This window comes from Amphiprion ocellaris, chromosome 16 (genome assembly GCF_022539595.1).
Source record: "Amphiprion ocellaris isolate individual 3 ecotype Okinawa chromosome 16, ASM2253959v1, whole genome shotgun sequence".
Classification (NCBI taxonomy): Eukaryota; Metazoa; Chordata; class Actinopteri; family Pomacentridae; genus Amphiprion; species Amphiprion ocellaris.
The window spans coordinates 32,167,701-32,186,543 of NC_072781.1; the positions used below are offsets into that span (position 1 = coordinate 32,167,701).

The window sequence follows — 18,843 nt, forward strand, 5'->3', positions numbered from 1 at the left end:
CTATCAATTTCACAACTTTGCCGAGCTGACGCGCTAAAGCCGGCTGCCTTGAAATAATTAGCTGGTAATTAGCTGCTTGGATAATGAGGGGGAATCCAGTTGGCTCACATGCTAATCAACAAACACCGCTGGGATGAGCTGCTGACGCTCACCGAGCTGGAGGAAAGTCTGCAGGCCTGATGCTCGCTGTTCAGCCACTGATTATTGATTATTGTTCAGAGCGAGGCAGAAAATCTCAAGATGCACAAATAATAAGATACAGAAATAGAAGGTGATCTGCAGCGTTACAGTAATCTCAAATTAGCATCATGTTTGCTTCCATAAAGCACAAAGTGATGAATCACAGCTTCCTGTTTTGGATGTCAAAGCACTGAAACATCCTAAACCAGAAGTATCAAACTCATCTTAGTCCAGGTTCCACATTCAGCCCAGTTTGATCTCCAGTGTCCAGTAAAACCACAGCATAATAACCTATAAATAACCACAACTCCTAATGTTTCCTTTGCTTTAGTGGAAAAAAAGTCCATTCTGAAAATGTTCATATTTAATCCTCCTGTTGTCTTCATTTATGGGCACCAAAAAATATTGTTTCCTTGTCTGAAAAAAATCCCAAAATTCAGTAAAAAAATCCCCCAAATTTCTGAAAATTTGCAAAACCTTCAGGAAGAAAACTCCAATAATTCCTTAAAAGTTTCCCTTCAACATTTTATTTTTTAAAAAAAAATCCCCCAAATTTGGAAAGAAATTTCTTGTAAATATTTTCAAAAAAATGAGTAAAAATCTTCCAAAAAAAATCCTAAAAAAAAAAAAAAAACCCTAATATTTTCTTTAAAAACATTCACAAAAATCCAGTGAAATTCACTGGATTTTGGTTGATTTTTATATGAAAGTTCTTAAGAAACATTTTAAACATTTTTTTTCCACAAAAAGATCTTCAAAGATTTCCCAAAAATGTTGAAAATGTGGACATCAGAAGTTTCACTGTGAATTTTTTTTTTCCACATTTTTAAACTCTAAAATGGGTCAATTTTGACCCGCAGGACGACACGAGGATTAAAGAATTATCTTTTTACAAAACATCAGGAACAACCTGAAAATTCTGAAGAAAAATGAATTCAATTTCAGCAACATTATGCCTCAGTTTATCATTTCCACATTACAACTTACAGATCACAGAGTTTCTACAAAGACAAAGCATTTAGTCACAGCTATCTGGAACTGAATGAGGTAGGATTTTACTGTATGATCAAAATGACAAACGTCAGACAAAAAAAAGACAAAAAACAACAAAAACAAGACAAAATATTACAAAAATTAGACAAAAATGACAAAAACGAGAAACAAAATGACAAAAACTTAGACAAACGACATAAAACAAGAGAAAAAAATTTAGACAAGTTACAAAGTGACAAAAAAAACACAAAATGACACAAACGATTCTAAAATTAATAAATAAAGCAAAACACAAAAGACAAAAACCAGAAACAAAACAACAAAAACATGAGACAAACGACAACAGTCAGACAAAAAAAGGATAAAAAAGAACAAAAACAAGTCAAAATATTACAAAAATGAGACACAAAATGGCAAAAAGCTACAAAGTGACAAAAAAATGGACAAATGACAAAAACAAGACAAAAAAACCACAAATGACACAAAAGACTGCAAAATTAACAAATAAAACAAAACACAAAATGACAAAAACCAGAAACGAAACAACAAAAACATGAGACAAACAACAAAAGTATTAAAAAAAAAAAAGACAATTAACACAAACAAGACAAAATATTACAGAAATGAGACACAAAATGACAATGAACAATCTAGTATTTTACTTTATGATCAAAACAACTCGTCATGGTCTAGAGATGATTTTAAATTTATAGTTTTACTAATTTACAATCTGCAGTTCAGGTCTGCTCTGGAATTTTTATACTTTACAAAGTCGGTCAAAACCGGCCTGCAGACTGAACACCCCTGTCCTAAAGAGCCCATATTCTGCACACTTACTGGTTTATAAACAAATTTTTGGAGTCTAATAGAATTTGTTTTCATGCTTTAATGATCAAAAAACACATTATTTTTGTCATACGGCACTTTCTCGACTCAGATGGAGTCCAGATGTCTGGTGAGAACCTGACCAGGACTACCACAGTGGATGCATGGTCCTGACAGTGAAGCACGGAGGTATTTTTGGCTGTCTTTGTGGTCATTTTGTGTTTCTTTGTTGTTATTTTACATCTGTTTGTGGTATTTTTTGGTTTTTCGTGACCACGACTACCACAGTGGATGCATAGTCCTGACAGTGAGTGCAAAAGGTGTTGATGACATTCCTCGATGCGACATGAATGTCTGAGGATAAACCTGAATACAGGCTGACAAGAAGCTGGGAGAAGAGGAGTATTTCAGCAGGAGAACATCCAAAGAACAACATCACACAAGAACAAAGTGAAACTAGGACCTGGACAGGAATGTGGTCTGACTGGAGTCTAATAGAACAGCTACTTCAAAGAGAAAGGTAGAGCAACACAACACCTCCAGCAAAGAGCAGCCGGAAAAAAATAGAACGGCAGAACATCTCAGCAGAAAAAGAGTTTTCAATGCTGACGAGGATGGAATCTGTCAGTAAAAATAAAGGTAGATAGAAGAAGAATGGAAAAAAATCTCATTTATTAAAGATGTGCTGAGCTTTTTGTTGCATGTAGTTCCTACCATTGGGCGTGTATTATGAACATAGTCAATCTAAACTGTTAGATTTACAGCAGTTAGTCTGAGGTGAGAAAATGTTGAATCATTTGACATCTAACTCATTTTCCAGACTCACTTCTGTTGTTTACTAAATGCTAAAACAGCACACTGTGGTGATTAGCCTCTACTTTTATCAGCATTTTTTAGGAACTGTATGGATTTAGGACAGGCTTGTTAGCTGCTAAACAAGGTCACGCCACGCTGGCATTATTATTAATATTCCAGTATTTTGTATTAAAGAGACGTGTGCTGGATTCTCGCCCTCATTAGAGCACACATTTGTCCCCTTTTTGAATTTGCAGCTTTGTAGTTTGTGTCGGTCGCCGGCTGCCGTCGCTCCGGCGAACGGGAGGGGTGGAGGTTGGTTCGCTGCCAGAGACTTGGAGGAGCAGATAAGTTCTGCCAAATTGGTTGCAATTCCTGCCGGTCCTATAAAGGTCATAGATTATTTAACACCCCTTTAAAGCCGTGGACTGATTGCATAGCGAGCGTTTGTCGGTGTCGCTGACTGAGTATTTGGATCCCGCGGCTTTGTTGTTCCCAATAAATGCACACAAATGCGCGATTCTGCTTTTTATAGTCTCCACTTGAAAAGAAAGAACAGGCCAGTAAAAATATTGAACCAGTGTGACCAACAGCAGTGGCCAACATGCAGTCTGTGACAGCACTTGAGTGTATAGGGCAGTTTGGCCTTTTCTTTGGTGTTGTTCAATGGTGTATCACTGAGGAGTATCTGCTATGAAGCCAACTGGGTTTCCCTTGACATTTTTGTGACATTTTACCGTCTGGATGTGACGGCCCACAGTATGGCACAAGCTGTCCCATCTGCAGGGTCTCTCCGGGTCCAACCACCATCTCGGTCTGTGCAGGCCTCACAATGAGAATATTAACAGACATCCAGAGCGAGCTCACATACAGGAATAATTTACCCCGAAGCGGTACAATGTTATCTGGCCCGCTGGCTTTCATTAGATATCATGAAGTGGGCAAAAAGCATCGCACATATTCAACACAAACTCAGCTGTGCAGGAAATCATAATAAAATATGATTACTTATTGTAATAAATGCATATAAGCCGCTCTGCATGCGTGCCATCTGCATTTCGGGGAGTACACATGTAAATCACATATGTAAATGTTGAGTATGTTTAATTATGTGGAGTGTTTAGTTTACTCTTCACGATTTAGCTGTTTCTCTAAGTATGTCAGAGCCTCCATCCTTCTTCTGCCACAGCATCAATCTATTATTTCCTGTCTACGAGTGACATTTTAAACTGTGAAAGAGGCTGACAGGAGAAAAACAATAGTCACTTTAATTTCTGCTCACAGACTGTATGTGAATAAAACAGTTATTTGCAGGGACGCCTCAGCTAAGATGCATTTTTAACAGATTTTCAACAAACCTGAAGTAAATCCTTTGTATACGTCTGCTGACAATAAATAATGACATCATTATTCGATAATGATTATTTTATATTACAAATTGAACACACTGAAGTATTATCCTGTGCTGATATATGTCACTGTGATATAAACACACTGTCCTAGTAGATCCTGGCTTCATTTAATTTATGCATGCTAGTCAGAGGTCATTAAGCATTACTAAAAACTTTGTCATGGTGCCCCTTTACTAACTTCCAATGCTCACTGTTTACCAATATAGAACATAGGAACAATAATGTAGTCAATCCAAGTTTGTCTTAAGCTCATGAGCGCTGGCTGGAGGTCATTAAGCATCTCAGGAAGCTTTGTCATGGTGTCCTTTTACTAGCTAAACCCGCACAATACTTTCTGATTACCAACATGATACTGTCAACTTCCTTTGGCTGCAAAGGAGGATAAACGTCATGCACAGCTGATATTTGTTCTGTACTGAGAGTAACGTTTTAGTCAACAGACACTCAATCAGGCAACAAAAGCATCTCTATTATATATACCGATAGAATAAAGGAACATTATTTTAATCTGTCCTAGTTTAACCTAAACACATGATGTCTGGTCAGAGGTCATTAACCATCACAGAAATCTTTGTCACAGTGTCTCTTTACTAGCTAAACTCCCACAATGCTCTCTTCTTGCCAATGTGACCTGTAGTCTGAGTGACGCCTCCTCTGGTCTCTACAGTATCAAACAATATTGGCAATAGTATTGGCAAAATAGTTGTGGAAGATTAGTTTTGTTATAATAAAAACATTAATACACGTAAACTGTTTTACACTCTTACACATGTTGCTTTTAAGAAATATGGTGATTAATTTTCTGTTCAGCTAGTAAAATGTTTTGTCTGTGTTTACAAAATGGTTGCAAACCACAACCGAAAAATAAATCCTTCGGTGAACATATTCTTTTTGGATTCAGGCACAAAAATAGCTTGGTTAGGAAATGTTTTTTAGTCCAAACAACTCTGTTGCGAAGTTTGGGGGACATATATCATCATGGTTCCAATAATAGAACGTCCTTAGTCGTGGTTAGAAAAACAAGAGTGAGCGTAGGTAGGAAACAGAAAACCTTGGACATACTACAAAAATTGAATACTGAGCACTAGAATGAAATGCTGAAAAATGTTCTAATCTCCCTGTTTGCATATCAGATAGTTCGACAGACCAACAGAAAAACAGTAAATTTTAGAAATAGATGCTATGAGTCTGTGCCCAAATGTTTGTGTCTGGTGTCGCTCCTGTTGTGAAAATTTTAACTCAAATTATGGTCTTTTCTGAACTCTAAATAAGTAGTTCTTGTGCTTTAACTTAAACAGTGAGTCAGAACAATAATGATGCTGTACTCTGCAGCAAACAGACAATGAGGAAGGTCATAGATGATTAAATATACACTATTGCTCAAAAGTTTGGGGTCACTTAGAAATGTCCAGATTTTTCAAAGCAGTTTTTTCCAATGAAGATAGCATTAAATGAGTAATAAATCTAGTGTAGACATTGTTAATGTGATAAACGACTATTCTAGCTGGAAACGGCTGATTTTTAATGGAATATCTCCATAGGGGTACAGAGGAACATTTCCAGCAACCATCACTCCTGTGTTCTAATGCTACATTGTGTTAGCTAATGGTGTTGAAAGGCTCATTGATGATTAGAAAACCCTTGTGTAGTTATGTTAGCACATGAAGAAAAGTGGGAGTTTTCATGGAAAACATGGAATTGTCTGGGTAACTCCAAACTTTGAACGGTAGTGTATGTTTTTCCAACAAGAACACGTAACTTGGTCAAACATCAGATGATAAAGATTTGATTAAAGACAACAGAATCAAACAGATTCAGCCGATACAGATAATTCAGGTAAAGACAACGGTTGATTTAACTCCTAAAAACTCATCTGTAAGTATTAAAGTTTTCACTTAAATAACGATCATGTAACTCTGCAGCATTGCTTCCTCTAGACTGCAGGTTTCTGGGTGAAAGTCCTGAGGCTTACATCGACTCCAACACCTCAAATATCAGCGCCGAATACTGACGCAGGTTTCAGCGATGTCAAATGACACCTTGTGAGCTTCGACAAAGCAACAGAATGTGACACTTTGCTAATAAGAACAAGTTGCTCCTCCTTCCTTTTTTATTTTACCTTCTTCCAGACAGTAAAAATGAATTGCCCCCACATTAGCATGAGCTAATTTTTTCCTGTGGGTGTGTATTTGATATATTATTAAACAAACCAGGCTTGCATTAATCCAATATTATTACATCTCATATTTTAATGATTACCTTATTACCTCTCCTTCCCCCAAACAGGACTTATAACCCACCAGCAAACCCCCATTATCTTTGCTGCTGTACTGAAAAAACAACATTAATACTCACATAAAACATAATGGGTTACAAGGGGAACACATAAACATACAAATTCAGACAAACACCAGCTGATGTGTACGTATGGTACAAAGAAATGAATAAACCACAAGAAGAATTGAGCATGGAGAAAAAAACTTTGTTTCAGATTCGTATTTGTGTAAAATTAATCTAGTGGAGCCGATGGGAGGGTTTAAGCTTATTGCAGAATTGGATCATGGGACCTAAAGTAGAAGGAAATTTATCAGATAAGCCTCTTACTGTGTACTTTATTTTCTCAAAGCCCAACTACAATATTCAGTCACTAAACCAGAGAGAGACTCTGGGGGGTCTCGACAATTTCCTGCTGAGGAAAATCCTTCTACAAGGCAGCGCCGATGCAAATGTAGTAATTCAGAGTCATTCAATGAGAAAGGATTTGTTTTGTTTCTTACTGAATGAAAACTAACCGGGATGCAAAGAAAAAGCAGGAAACCTCAGCGCTGGGCTTCACTTCTGTTCCTCATGAGGATTTAAGAAGAGAACAGCATAGTTTCAGTCACACCTGCTGCATTAATCATCAATAATGGATTAAAAAAAACTCACGTGATGAATACGAACTGATAAATCCACAGCTAATGGTCACATGCCTTAACAGAAAGTTGCAGATTTGTTTATACCGCAGCAGAGTTTGTGCAGTGAAGCGCTGCAGGTTGTCGTTTCCTCAAAAGGTCGTTAGGTGCACTTTCACTTAATGAGGTCCAGCTGGGATGTGCAATCACCAGGAGACACATGAACATTAAACAATCTGAACCAAAATACACCCACATACAAACTTATTTCAGCCACAAATGGTGAAAAGGTAAGAGCAGCCGTACGTGTGCAGCAGATGGGTAATTGATAATATGTAGGACGTGAGGACATTCATCCAGTCTTAGTATAACGTCCATGTTTCCTCTTTACACTGGGCTGACGCTGAAATTATTCCTCTGAGAGTTTCACAAATATCCTTATATTTAAAATCCACAAAAGAACTGATAGACAGCTGCACACTTCAGAGACAAAACACCGATTTAATTATAGCCTTTAACAGAACAAACAGAACAATGTTTTGAACAAATAACAACAGAGTGGCAGCATGGGACTGATTAATGCAATTTTTACCTGATAGGTATCAAGACAAACCAAAGCCCAATCCTTTGTTTATGTCTGCTATGACTCAGTTGCTGTAAATTTTAATAATTTTTCGAAAACTTTCCCCATTTTCAGTCAACAACTAATTGAGTTTGAATGCAAATTTCACGTGTTTTACATTTATCCTGTGCTAATGTTGTTTCAAACTACAAACACAGTATTTAGGCCATAAAAAACAGCTGTTTCATAAGCCATAAGCCACTAGGATGCAGGACCACAATTTAAATTGATTGTAGTTTTATTTTTCAAATACACTTTCCTTGGGTCATTAAGTGTCACAGAAGACTTTGTCATGGTGCCCCTGAACTAGCTTAATCCCATGATGATTTCTGCTTCCCAACATGAAACTGCCTGCCTGCCTCCTCCTACAGTATTGAACAGTGGGCTATAGAAATGGTATCGTAGTTATTAGCTTTTTCTAAAAAACATGAACTCTGATCGGAAGTCATTAAGCACCACTAAAGTCTTTGTCATGGTGCCCCTTGACTAGCTTAATCCCCACAATGCTCTCTGCTTGCTAACATGGATCTACCTGTCTCCTGTTACAGTATTAAACAGTAGTATATAGAAATATTTTCCAGGTTGATTCCACCTTGTATTAAACACACAGGCTTTGGTTGGAAGTCATTAAGCACCACTAAAGTCTTTGTCATTGTACCCCTAAGCTAGCTTAATCCCCACAATGCTCTGCTTATCAACATGGATCTACCTGCTTTCTCTTACAGTATTAACTAGTGGGCTATAGAAATACTGTCCTAATTGATCCCAACTTGTATTAAATAAACTGTGGTTGGAAGTCATTAAGCACCACTAAAGTCTTTGTCATGGTGCCCATTGCTAGCCTAATCCTTGCAATGCCATCATGATAGATGATTGACAGGTGCTCTTCGGTGGAAATCCAACATAGGCTCCAACCATGCAAACTACAGCTGCACCCAGTTGGACCATTGTGTTTCCTGTGGACTGTCTGCCCTTTGATTTCCAAACTAACTGGATTCCCAAACTTCGTTTCAAAACGACCCAACACGTCGGCTCGTTTTGAAACACTACATTGTTTATCGAAATGTGTGTCTTCAGTTAAGCAATAAGCCATACAGTTGCTAATTTTGTCTTTATTTTAGGTCAACAACAGTACAACAGTTAGTTTAAATGTTAGCTAGCAACAGGAACCATGACAAAGACTTCTGTAACGCTTAATGACCTCCAGTTAGAGCCCATGAGTTTAAGAAGAGCTGGGATCAACTAGGATTTGCATATGTGGTCCCTGTCATGTCTTTATTGACTAAAACATCAACATCAGCACAAGACAAATGTCTACTTTGCTCAATTTGTGTTATCAGTTAATTAATTATTGATTGATAATGCCGTCAGTTACAAGAATTATTTGCCTCTCTAACATCCCGTTGTAATTTAAGCTCTCCCTTTACGACACCCGTGTGTTGGCGGATGTACAAAGGATCAGGTTTAGGTTACAGCTGATATTGATCCGGTGAAAATGCTTTGAGCAGCTTCGATCCAATCTTTGAGATCAGATCAGGACGTTCCTACATTCAAATAAACAAACTCTCTGCTGTTGCTATCAGGAGATGCTAAAAGAGGATGTAAATATCTCACTTTTGTCCACATCTTCCGTTAAACTGAACCAAACAACAACCAAAACCGAACCATAAAGGTGGTGGATCAGTGACAAACAGCTCTTTCTGCTGCTCGGATGTGAGAACTTACTTCGCTCCTCATTTACACAGTAAAAAGGTCAAAATTTCCATCAAACAACGTGTTTTATTTTGCTTGTTTTTGTCATCATTAGGGCTGAATTTTGAGCAGTCTATACGCCAAAGTTTTTTATTAAACCGAGATGAGCACACGAGGTGCTTTAATTAATTCTATACAAGGCACAAATCCATAATTCATCTGTATTACTTTTCATGAGTTGTTTTCCCCTCGGGGAATGTTAAAGTGAGAAAAGTGAAGAACTTGGAAATAAGGAATGGTCCTCAATGCTCGGAATCACACCATTAAGATGCACTGTAGGTCTTTTAGATTTCAAACGCTGCTATACATGAAAGTTTAATTTGCTTATGGATAAAATCACGATTGCTTTGATTATTAGCGAGGGCGCTGAATAAACATTTGCAGAAGAAAACACATTGACTAAAGTGTGACTGGAGTTATTGAATTAAAAGTGGGATTTATAGGAGAAATATTTGAGCTCTAAAAGGGATGATTAAATAATCGAAATAAAGGTAATGTACTGAATATATTTGCAGTGTAAAATTAAAACGAGGCAATTCCATTTCCTATTCTGTTTCATAGGGAAATGTGTTTACTTTTCCCTCTTTAAATGAATATGAAACACAAGTTTACATGTAGATTAAAGGCAAAATAAATACAGAAACCAGCATGGAGACATCTTACAGGTCTCATGGATCTGCAGCGGATTCTCCCAATTAATTATTATTATTAGAAATTAGACAGCGACTCATTTTAGCAGCAAAGCTAAAAAAGCAGACATGTTTTGGAAGCTCTTGTTTTTTGGGATGTGGAATCGGCTTTATATGCTTGTGTTTTTGTGATTTTTGTGGGTCTCGCTGTGACTCAGCTCTGTCTCGCCTGCCTGAACAGCTTCTTCTTTCTGGCACCAAGCTGAGACTCAGTATCTCCCCTCCACTGGCCTCTGCAGAGAGCTGATTGGGAGCTTCTCCAATTTGTTTTTAGGTGTTGCTTTAAATCTCTTCCTTTATTCCCCTCAGATCTGCTGCTCATTTGCTCTAATCTGGTTCCAGCCTTCTTAATTAATCTCTTTACAAAAATGGAAGAAAAAGACTGTTACCAACACTGGGGAAAGATATTTTAATACCTTTACTACTTTTTAATTGCATGTCTACACACTGCCTGCAGCTCAACTGAGAAGACCTGGAGTTTTTGTCGTCTGAAAGTTTGTCGCTGTTGAGTCACTAATGGCTTTACGATTAATTTTCTGTTTTTATAGAGTCAGAAAACAGTTTGTTCTGGTGAAATATTGAATGAGATGTGTTGAGTAAAGTCATTTTGGTGAAACATCATACTTTTAAGCCAGTGGAACTCCACATAACAAGTTCAGTGACAGTCGGAAAGTTCTGAACTTTTGATGATTCTTTCTGTTTCTAAAGTTTCTGGCCTGATAAATGGTTTCATTTAGGCATGCTGGCCTCATGTCATTAAGTGTAACAGTAGACATTGTCATGGTGCCCCTTGATTAGCTTAATCACCACAATGCTCTCTGCTAGCCAACATGGATCTACCGGCTAAAGTTTAGAACAAATAACAACAGAGTGGCATCATTGGACTGATTAATGCATTTTTTACCTGATAGGTATCAATACAAATCAAAGCCCAATCCTTTGTTTATCTTTGCTGTAACTCATTTGCCATAAAACGGAATAATATTCTGAAAATTTTCACCATTTTCAATCAACAACTAATTGGGTTTAAATGCAAATTCCCACACACTTTCCATTTATCCTGTGCTAATGTTGTTGTTTCGAGCTGGCCATAAAACAGCTGCTTCAGAAGCCACTAGGATGCAGGAACACAAATTAAATTGATTTTTTCACGGATACTTTCCTTAGGTCATTGTCACAGAACACTTTGTCATTAGCTTAATCCTTATAATGATCTCTACTTACTAACATGGATCTGCCTGTCTTCTCTTACAGTATTATACAAGTGAATATAGAAATACTGCCCCAGCTCTTTTTGGAAGTTATTAAGCACCACTAAAGTCTTTGCGATGGTGCCCGTTGCTAGCTAAATCCCCACAATGCTATCATGACAGATGATTGAAAGGTGCTCTTCAACCAGAACAGGCTCCACCCTTCAGCAACCACACAAACAATAGCTGCACCTGATTGGACGAGCACTTTGCCTTTGGATTGTCTGCTCCTGGATTTCGAACTGAACCATTTTTTGTGAGTCTGGCTGATAAATGGCATCATTTTAGCCCTTTTTTTCTAATCGGTGTTCAAGTAGGTTCAGTATCTTACTTTAAATATCTGTAGCTAATAGTGATATCTATTGAATGTTAGACATTTTATTTAATATGAAGTGTTTGCCAATCCTATTCCATTTTCCCTGAAAATACACACTTGAAGTATTGTAGATTAGATGTGGTTGGCTGAAATGGAACAACAGAAAACCTCCATTCTTTACATCCATCCATCCATCCATTATCTATACACCGCTTAATCCTCACTAGGGTCGCGGGGGGGGGGCTGGAGCCTATCCCAGCTGACTCGAGTGAAGGCAGGGGACACCCTAGACAGGTCGCCAGTCTGTCGCAGGGCCACATACAAAGACAAACAATCACTCTCACATTCACACCTACGGGCAATTTAGAATGATCAATTAACCTCAGTATATTTTTGGACTGTGGGAGGAAGCCGGAGTACCCGGAGAGAACCCACGCATGCACAGGGAGAACATGCAAACTCCATGCAGAAAGATCCCGGGAAAGCCGGGACGCGAACCAGGGACCTTCTTGCTGCAAGGCGAAAGTGCTAACCACTACGCCACTGTGCAGCCCCCATTCTTTACATGATGTCAGTAAATGTATCATAGATCAGCTGTAGTACCTGATTGTTCCACCAGGTGGAGCCTCTTCCTGTTTAATACTGTGGAGACCAGAGGAGGCATCACTCAGACTACAGTTCATGTTGAAGCAGAGAGTATTGTGGGAATTTAGCTTCCAACGGGCACCATGACAAAGACTAATGTCTAATAATGTACTCAAGAAAGACTCTGTTAGAAAAAGCTCAAATTAAGTCTGAACTAGAGTTCAACCGAAGACGTGGAGACTCTGAAGTCACCTGGAAGAAGGTTCTTCTGTCGATGCGTTTCTGCCCACCAGTAGGTGGCGCTTGTCTGTTTGCGTTCGACACAAAAGAGTCTTTCTTTAATGGAAATTTGTGTCAATATCAACCGTGACTCATTATTGAAAACAATTAAAGGGTCATGTTTTTTTTATATCCACTGTAGAATTTAATTATTTACAGTTTGTTAGTCTGAGATTCGCCCCAAATTTGGGCATTTTTAAACAACAGTTCTTTTCTGGACTGCTTTTATCAGTTTTATTATAAAGTTTATTTACATTTATTAACCCTGTCTGCACTTTTGTTCACTTGATTTTATTCTCTTTGTTTCAATTTTATTGTACATTTCATCTTGAACATGTTTATGCTTGTCTCACCTTTTGCCTTTTAGTTTGACCTATTTCTATAAAATCTGCGTGCACTCTAAATTGTTTTTGACTCATTTAACATTCATTAATTTGTAGAAACATGCTTTCACTTTGACATGAAAGAGTCTTTATTTCTGTATATCATGAGCCAAATGAAAGAGAAAGTTTTACCCCAACGGTAGGCGATTGTCTTATTTTACACTTTCTTAAAGAACTGACATTAATTTGTGGAAATGTTTTCATTTTGACATTAAAGAGTCTTTTTCCGTAAATTCTTGTCAAAAAAGTCAAATTAAAGAGATTCAGTTTGACTTTAAAGGAGGGTTAAATGCTTCTACAGTCACATTTTTATATATATTTTTTAGAATTGACATTAGTTTGCAGAAATCAGCTTTCATTTTGGCATTAAAGAGTCTTTTTTTGGCTAATTCTTATCAGAAACGTTGAATGATTTGATGTTGAAAGCAGCTTTCAAAGAGGGTTGATTGTCTTTATGGTCTCTGCAGCTGAAGTGCTGTAAAGCAGGACACCAGATCACCTCCGGCTCCATGGTCCAGCTTTAATAATGCATCGTTTAGTTTAAATTTGAATTTACATGAAATGTGGAACAACCTCCTGCTGCTTCCTCCGCTTTCTGTTCTCCTGCTGGCCAGTAGGTGGAGCTTGTCTCCTTCTGCTGGAGGAGGAAGAAGAAGCGAAGGAGGGAGAGAAGGAGATGATTAAAGAGAGAAGAAAGACAGCGAGAGGAGAGGGAGGGAAGGATGGAGGGAGGCTGGGAGGAGGAGGAGGAGGAGAGAGAGAGCAAGCGTCAGCACTCCATGTGTTAAAAGGGCAGATGGTAACCGCGGGTAACTGAGGAGAAAGCACTCTGCCGGCCACAGAGCCAGAGATCAGCGGAGAGAGGAGGAACGAACACATGCAGAGCAGAGAGAGGCAGCATCCAACACACAGGACTTCTTCTTCTTCTGCTGCTGCTGCTGCTGCTGATGCTGCTTCTCCTCACTAACAAGGAGGCAGCAGTTCAGGGAGGAGGATGAAGAGGATGCTGCTGAGATAGAAGAGAAAAAAGTATCCCTCCCTGCCACTTAGAGACAAAGAGAGGAGGCAAAAAAAGAAAGGAAGCAGGAGGAGGAAGAGAGGCTGTTGGACTGATCAATGAGAGGCTTCAGCAGAGACTCAGTGACAAACTGATGAATGAAAGATGGGAGCAAAACATCTGGAGAGGACTTAGAGGGAAATATTTAACGGGAGGAGAATAAAAAAAACATTTAGCGGGAAGACAAAAGAGGAGCGGAGAGGTGAAATATTCAGGAGTTAGAGAAACTTAGAGAAGAGAGGGAATAAATGAGGAGCAGCTTCGTTTAAAGCCGTGGAGATGAGGAGGTGAGGAGCCGCAGAAGAAGCACGACAAGCAGCTTTCAGGACTTTTTCTAGGCAGAAACTCTGATGGCGTGCTACTACATAGTCATCAGTTCCACCCACCTGCGTGACGGACAGCTGAGGAGCATCAAGGGGGTTTTCAGAGGACCAATAGGAGCCGGCGGCCAGAGGAACACGGTAGGAACACCGAGAAAAAACACAAACCCTTGAGCTTTTATCCTGGATGTTTGACGGTCAGACTGTGGGAGTCGAGTCGGACTGTTTGCAGAGAGTCGGAGCTGTGAAATTCAGGCTTTTCTGGGCATATTTGGAGCTTCTAAACTCTAAAAATCAATTCTAACAACAGTTTGCATCAACTGCAGTTAATAAACTACATTTACAGTCTACTACCAAAGGTACTTTTAACTTGCAGTCTTGTCATGTCCATTTGTGTTAAGATAAAGAAGAAAACTCGTAGAAAAATGCAGTTATCAGGTCACTTTCATGAAGTTGCATGGGCCTAAACTGAGTATATATATTATTTTTGTCAAATCAACCCATTAAAATAATGTTTGCAACTTAAATATTTTATCTAAATCAGTAAATTAGGTTACTTTCTTCGCTTTATTTTCTTGCACCTGACAGAAGCCGTTAAATCATTACTTTTTCTGGATTATTTTTGATCTTTTAAACTCTAAAAATCAATTAAACCAACAGTTTGCATCAATTGCATTTAATATATTTACATTTTTAAATTTATAGTCTATAATCAAGGGTATTTTTAACTTGCAGTCTTGCAAGTGTCCATTCATGCTAAGATAAAGGAGGAAACTTAGAGAAAAATGCAGTTATTAGTCACTAAATCAGTAATTTCTTTTTCTTCTTGAATCAGGCAGAAGCTGTGAAATCATGACTTTTTCTGGGTTTATTTGGGGCTTCTACACTTTTAAAATCAATTAAACCAACAGTTTTGCAGCAATTTTAACAACTTCAACCAACAAACAACACTGATTGCAATCTCTAATTAAAGGCTTTTCTAATTTTTGGTCTTGCAAATGTCCATTTATGTCAAAATATAGGAGCAGACTTGAATTCCTGAACTCAAAGTGAAGAAAAATGTAGTTTTCAAGACGATTTCATGAAGTTGCATGGACCTAAATTGAGTTTTAAAACAAATAATGCACAAAAATGAGGTTAAATTACAAAGAATGACATTATGTCAAACCATCCCATCAAAATAATTTTTGCAACTTAAATGTTTTATCTAAATCAGTAAATTAGAGTCCTTGTTGTTTTTTTTTCCTGCATCAGACACATTTTTCTGGATTAACTGCAGCTACTACACTGTAAAACATAATTAAACCAACAGTTTTGCATCAATTTTGACAACTTCAACTAAAAAACAACTCCGAGTTCAATATAAAATCAAAGGTATTTTTATTTTCTGTCTTGAAATTGTCCATTTATGTCAAAATAAAGGAGAAGACGAAGAAAAATGCAGTTTTCATGCCAATTTCATCAACTTAAATTCAGTTTTAGATCAACTAAGGCAGAAATTAGACTTTAAATGACACTAAATGTTATTATTGTTTCAAACCAACTCATCAAAATAAAGTTTGCAGCTTAAAAGGTTGATCTAAATCTGAAAAATGCATCTAATTAAGTGGTGGGAATGACTTTCTGAGGAGTCATCACCTCTAAATGATCTAAATCATCTTCAGTAAACTGAAGCGTTTCTCATCCAGACTGTCGGAGTCAAATCTTTGAATTTGACGCTTTTTTTCTGCTTGAATTGCAGATTTTTACACTCTTAAAATTAATTAACACAACAGTTTGCATCTACTTCAGTTAAAAAAAACTACATTTATAACCTACTATCAAAAGTATTTTTAATTAACTGTCTCTAAATTGTGCAGGAGACTTGAATTCCTGAACTCAAAGTGGAGAAAAATGCTGTTATAAGGGTCGACTTAATGAAGTTAAATTGCGTTTTTAACCAATTAATGCAAAAGATTTGAGTTGAAATGACAAATAATATTATTTTTGAGTCATTAAAATTGTGTTTGCAGCTTTAACGGTTTATCTGAATCAGTAAATTGAACTTCGATGCATCTAATTAAGTGTTAATTGCAGAGTATCTACATTTAACTGATCTGTCAAACGCAACGTGAGATTTCTTTATTTTCCTGCATCAGACAGAAGCTGGGAAATCATTACCTCTAAATTATCTAAATGAACTTCAGCTAATTAAAGCACTTTGATTGGAGTTAGTTTGACATCGGAGTCTAATCTCTGAACTTGAGGCTTTTTTTCAGCTTCTACACTGAAAAAAACAGTTTGAGTCTTTTTGAGTTACATTTCATTCAGTTGCATGAACCTAAATAGAGTTTGAAAACCAAATAATTAAGTTGATGCAACTTTATTGTGTTAAACATCAAAACAGTGTTTGTCTAAATCAGTAAATTAGATTTTTGAAAAAATCCTGCAGCCCTGAGTTACGACAACTTCTAATGAAATTATGTTCAACCAACAAACTATACTGAGTTAGGAGAACTTTATCTTTATCTTATCTTATCTTAACTAATTTTTGCACTATTTTTAAATGCATTTTTATTATAGCTCTGTCATACTTATCTAAAATGATCCATTCATGTTAAAATACAGAAAAGGACTTGAAATCCTGAATTCAGAGTGAAGAAAAATGCAATTTTCAAGCCATTTTTTTCAGTTACATGAACTTAAATCGAATTTTTAAACCAATTAATTCATAAATTTAAGTTTACATTACAAACAATATTAAGTTGATGTAACTTTATTGTGCGAAACATCAAAATAACTTTTTTTTATCTTGCAGCTCTAAAAAATAATTAAATCCAGTTAGTTTCATTAAATTGCATGGATTTAAACTGAGTTTTTAAACCAATTAACACAGAAATTTGAGTCCAAATTACATATAAAATTAAGTTGATGTAACTTTATTATGTCAACACAATAAAATAATGTTCACAACTTAATATTTTAGACTTTTTATTTGGCAGCTCTGCATTTAATGAAGTGATGGGAATTACTTTTTAGAGTGTACTAAATTTTTCAAGACAATTTCATTGAGTTATATGAACTTAATTTTAGTTTTCAAACAAATTCACGCAGAAATTTGAGTCTAAATTACACATGAAATTAAGCTGATGCAACTTTGCTGTGTTAAACATCAAAATACTGTTTTTATTAATCTTGCAGCACTTAAAACTAACTAAATCCAGTTAGTTTCAATAAATTGCGTTTTTAAACCAATTAATGCAAAATTTAAGTTTAAATTACAAACAATATGAAGCTGATGCCACTTTATTGTGTTAAACATCAAGGACACTATCGATCTAAATCAGTAAATCAGATTTTTCTCCTCTCAGCTCCGGTTTTAATGAAGTGGTCGGTGTTATTTTTTAGAGTGTTTTTAGAGTGAGCCTCCACTGAACTGATCTGCGTCTCTATTAGTGTGATTGCTTCGTTTTCCTGCATCAAAGAGACGCTGAGAAATCATTACCTCCAAATTATCTTTACTTTAACTCCACCCACCCACTTGATTGTCAGCTCCTTAATCACGCTGTTTGTCGAGTTAATTAATTGCCACTTCCATTAGGTTAATTGACTCGGTGTTGGAGGCAGAAGGCTGCAGATGGGGGAGGCTCGGCGGCACCAAAACACACTCTTGTTTTTCTAAATCTTTAAGGTGTTTCTCAGTCTGACGCTCCACTTTAGCCCTCTTCAGGAAATCTTAACGAGATGTTCAAAACCAAGCCGGATCGTGTTTTTTTTAGGTGTTAAAAATACAAACCGGTCAACAACTTAACTGCATTTTTGTTATTAAAATGTGAATGAAAATGAGCTCAGAGGGATGACTGTGAAGCTGCGTGGGAAGACTCGACCAGATGAGTCACACAAGTTCTTCTTTTCTCATTATCTAAAGTCCAACTAAAACCTGCTGAACATCATCACAGGGAGTCGATGCAGCAGAGAAACATGTTGGTTCACAGACAGCGTAAAGAATGTTTCCGCTGCAGCCCGTCGTTTCAAATTAAACCAAAAAGCCAAAGCTTAATCGTAGAATGTCGCGGCCATGATCCCAGTCATTACGAGTCTATTAAAGTGGCTGATAAAGTGCTCGTTCCGACACCCTGTGAAGTCTTTGTTCTGCCTCTTTTCACTCCGTCTCCTGCCAAGCCGCTGTCAGATCATATTTCAGTTTGTGTCAATAATTTTAACGCCGCCCATAAATCATAAATTATGCCGACGCGCCACGCCGCCGTGATGAGGCTATAAGTCTTCAGCGGAGAGCGGCCTTCAGTAAATCAACAACGAGTCGGACTTCACCTGCGATTACGAGGAAGGTTCAGCAGCAGAGAGTGGTTTCACTGAGCAACAGCTTTAATATTCTGGTTTAATATCAACATTAAATATGGAAAAAATGACCAGCTTTCCTGAAAAAATAGTCATTTTTTGGCAGCTAGGGGACCAAAAAATGCTTAAATGATGGAAAACCCATTAAAAAAT

At 37.3% G+C, this 18,843-nt stretch overlaps 1 protein-coding gene across 1 annotated transcript in view; it reads left to right on the forward strand.

Moving 5' to 3' along the window:
* Positions 1-13,701: 13,701 nt before the first annotated feature.
* The window catches only part of LOC111584963 (uncharacterized), an 89,349-nt gene continuing 84,207 nt past the window's right edge, over positions 13,702-18,843 (forward strand). Inside the window, exon 1 of the mRNA XM_023294327.3 lies at positions 13,702-14,493. Coding sequence (XP_023150095.2) covers positions 14,383-14,493 — 111 coding nt within the window. The 5' untranslated portion in view covers positions 13,702-14,382. The remainder of the gene's footprint in view (positions 14,494-18,843) is intronic.